The sequence below is a fragment of the Aspergillus affinis genome (assembly GCF_023601865.1).
Source record: "Aspergillus affinis strain CMG 70 chromosome Unknown NODE_33_length_288726_cov_88_254756, whole genome shotgun sequence".
NCBI lineage: Eukaryota > Fungi > Ascomycota > Eurotiomycetes > Eurotiales > Aspergillaceae > Aspergillus > Aspergillus affinis.
In genome coordinates this window covers 284,786-288,726 of record NW_026515814.1, presented here as the reverse complement: position 1 = coordinate 288,726, position 3,941 = coordinate 284,786, and the positions used below count along the sequence as shown (strand labels likewise).

General features: G+C 44.3%; 1 protein-coding gene across 1 annotated transcript; it reads right to left on the bottom strand.

Annotated features, from left to right (window-relative positions):
* Positions 1–2,926: 2,926 nt before the first annotated feature.
* On the bottom strand, positions 2,927–3,523 carry KD926_006449 (uncharacterized protein; the record flags this gene model as incomplete). Its single annotated transcript, XM_053099436.1, has 3 exons — positions 2,927–3,108; positions 3,171–3,255; positions 3,335–3,523. 3 exons carry the CDS (start codon positions 3,521–3,523, stop codon positions 2,927–2,929), a joined length of 456 nt encoding a protein of 151 aa, XP_052956884.1.
* Positions 3,524–3,941: the final 418 nt, after the last annotated feature.

The window sequence follows — 3,941 nt, the reverse complement described above, 5'->3', positions numbered from 1 at the left end:
TTACGGCTTTGATTTACAATTTAACTTTTTCAAAAAAATAGACGACTTGGCATTTAAACTGGCAAACACCCGCCTAAACCATAAACAAATTTTTGTTTTAAACCCCCCCCCCCCCCCCCCCCCAGCAGATAGTGAAATATAACAGAAAGCCCTACAAGAAATTCCACGTTACCTTTTTTCGCATCGTTACTCCTTATTTGGTCAGAGAAACAAATAGAATGTGGGCACGTTCTGAGATAGCATACTAACGTCATAGCTTCTCTACCGAAGACAATCCTTTTAGTTAAATACTAAGAAGCGAGAATGAGTGGCTCGAACACTAAACTATTAATTTTAATAGTAGTCGAAGGACGGATTAGAGGACAATTTCATCTCTTAGACAAGCTCATTATCTTTATAATCTAATATTACGTTTATCCTTGATACCTAATCAAGGGAGGCAGGTCACCCGTAGAGGGTATTAAACTATACGTCATTAACATGATACTATTCCCTGAAGAAATATTCCCTCATGATCTGGATTTAATTTGCACTTTCCGCAACTTTAATCTTCATTCAGGGAAAAGAGACTTGGAATATTTACTAAAGCTTCGAACCAGGAGAGATTATTACTTCGGGAAATCCCTTTCACAGGGTTCCTTGAAATCGGAATGTCAGGTATCCTCCGCTAAAAGGCTGTTTGTGAATGGTCGGTTGCGGCGCCTACAGCTCAAATTTGGCGAAGCTTATGACATTGAACTGAAGGGTAGCAAAGCAAACTAGGCGAACCTGTTTGGCCCCTTGATAAGACCGCTTCTGTGGTCAACGGAGATGCGGTCTCGCCTAGAGGTTTTCGAGATACTGAACAGCAATGCGCTTAACTGGAAGTACACTATTGATACTTACTTTGTAGCCCTCGTTATCAATGATCATCGTGAATATCGAAAGCCGCACCTATAGGGACAGTGCGTCAGTATCAGACCTAATACAATTGTCGGGTAAAGATTCATCAACAGCCAGCTGCAGGTTTGCTACCGAGGCAGCTGTGTCATCTTTTATATTCTAGGTTTTTATGATACCCTAATACATTTCTGGTATCAGGTAAGGTGCAAGTCCGTCTTATAAAAGGACTGAACTTACCTTGAGAATGTCTAGCGCCCTACAATCAGATTCAAAGTCCTTATCCGCGTAACTGTCGCCCTCGTGATACTTTCTAAGACGTTCGATAACAGTCGGTCTCTCTAGTTTCTTGCTATCTCCTTGACGATTTTTTGGGCCTGATCAACAATTTCAATGGCTTCCACGAGGCCATTGGATGTGGTCGTAGTTAGGTCAGATAGGGACTGGACTTTGTCAGAACGTTCTTGTATTTCCGCCTGGATTTCTGCACGCAGACCTTCATTGTCTGATTCACCGTTATAGAGCCTTTTGAGGGCATCAAAGGTTTTTTCTGAGTCACAACGAGAGAGAAAATGGAATCAGCTATAGTAAAAAGGGGGTGAGTCATCTTCCTACCATAGTCTGCTTTAGCTATTGCAGAGAGCTCCAAAATCTTATCACACACTGTCCCTACATTGCGAAAGTTAGCCTGCAGTAGACGATTAGTTTGTCAAGTTGTGAATGGCCCTTGGAGCTTTAGTCCGCCCATCTCAAGATGCATCGACTGTTTTGTAATCTGTCATTTTGTCAGTAGATGACAGAGTGGAGATGGGTGATAGATGCCTATATACTTCTAAAAAGTTTTTCATAACCGGTACAAGTATATCAACGTATAACTTTCAGGATGTCAGTACCATTCTTGCTCCAAAGTATAACTTGATATAGGGGATTCCTATGTTACCTCTTGCATTCTACTATCTGTAAACCAAATACTGTAGCGGATTCCATCATCATTACAGGGTAAACTCAGGGTTGCCTGGGTTGCCTCTTGGAGCTTGGAGAAATTTGGGCTATCACAACAAAAGCTGCTGTTGTTGTTCACAAGCAGGCCTCTTGGGCTGAGGAAGGATTGGTCAAACACCATTCTTGCTTGCTAGGTAAGGAGAAATAGTCACTATGGCGTTCGTTCATATTGTAGATGGATTACAGACACAACATGTACGACGCAATGTCATATTTATAATGGAAGCACAGACATGCCCAAAGACTACCATAATAGGCCAGCCATATTTGGTGCAGAGACGTATTCCGAGCTGAGATGGGCGAGTATATGCATGTAGGGCTGCCCAACGGACGGCCTTCTCCTCATCTGAACTATTCTATTCCCTGTCCACGTCACCTATGTATAACATGCAAGCGATACTTGCAGTAGGTACCTGTGGATGAAGCTAGAAGGCTCAATTCTGTGGAAATGCTAGTTATCCATATCATCGGAAAACTGAAGTTTCCTGGCTTCTACATCAATTATCTACCATTATCAGAGAAGCATTACAGATTGGTTATAGACTCAATGTTATCTGGTCTCACGGGGAACAGTTGTCGATATATATAATTTATATATATTATTTTTATATTGTTCTAAATTTATTTAGCTATAATACACGCTAGTATTTATATAACATGGATTATCCATTTAGTGTGGTGTGGATAGACTACTAAATCCGCAGCAAACGGGATATCCATGGATATCCATGGATCGGGACCCTAGGATCCGTAATCTGCAGCAGATTCTGACATTTGAAAAAATCCCCGCACCGCAGATGTTTGGAGCGGATTCGGCGCGGATCTGCGGCCACGTTTTGCCAACTCCACCTGTGGTACTACTATCATTGAGATTGTGTATTGGATTTGTCTTTTATTATAATTATTTATATTATCCCATATAGTGCTAGTATCATGATCAATGCCTGTCTCATTCTCACTAAGTTATCCTTAGGGCGGGCAGTGACAAGCCGAGATAGTAACAAGGAAACAAGAGAGACAGCATTACGGAGAACATGCGAGAGGGTCACTGACACAAGTCCGCCGTCAGAGTAACGGGCTGAGGACATCCATAGACCTTCTTATGAGCCGGGGTACTGTAGCAGGCGGCATCATTGGCCGCGCAGTCAAAGACCTCACAACCATCCCCGGGACTGAGTGAGTTGGGATTCGCTGCAAAGGGGTTGCCCCATTCCGTGCTCAGCTCATCTAAAGGATGGATTTGTTAATACAGGGCTCTCTTAACTAGCAGATAGTTTGGATACACTCACAGTACGCGTAGTCCGGGTTAGAAGAGAAAGAATAGCCAAAGAAGAGAGGCTTATCCAGCGTCTTGGTCTTTGCGATCTTGACGGTCTGTGCATTCCATCTCTTGTCAGTCTCTCTCGCTGTAAGGAATATTTTGTTGATTGACGGATAGAAAGGAATAGCGTACCGAGCCAGACGCCTTGAATTTCTCGGAGTAAGTTCCTCCCTTGGGAACTGTGGTGAGAGGACCGGGAGCGCTGCCATCATAAGGGAACGACTGCACATAAACGGAGGTGGTACAGTGGTTGTGCACGACGGCATTCTGGGCCGAGACCAGGCCGAGAAGGGCACCAAATGTGAGCAAAGAGGTCTTCATTGTGTATGCTTCTGTTTTTGTTCTGTTGGAATACGAACCTGGGATACCTGGTTTCCTCTGGACAAGGGAAGGAATGGGTGGCCTACATATAGGCCTCCTGCTCGGACCACAGGTAGTATATCCGGGAAGGCCTTTGGTCTAAGACATGGCACCCATTCCATGTCTTGGATTGTCAGGCTACCAGCGCCCAGTAGTCCATCTCACGGCCAATCAACCCGGGCCGCAGGTGAGACATGCGCATTCCCGCCACTGCATGGACTCCGCATCAAAGACATTCTTCCCGGGTAGCGTTACATCCACCCCGCCATTGCTGATGATTCTTCATGCAGAGCAAGAAATGATTTCAGCGGTAAAGAGTTGCTGCCAGAATCCAGAAATTCGTCGGTCCACAATCGAGGATTCAGTTGGTTTTTCCGCT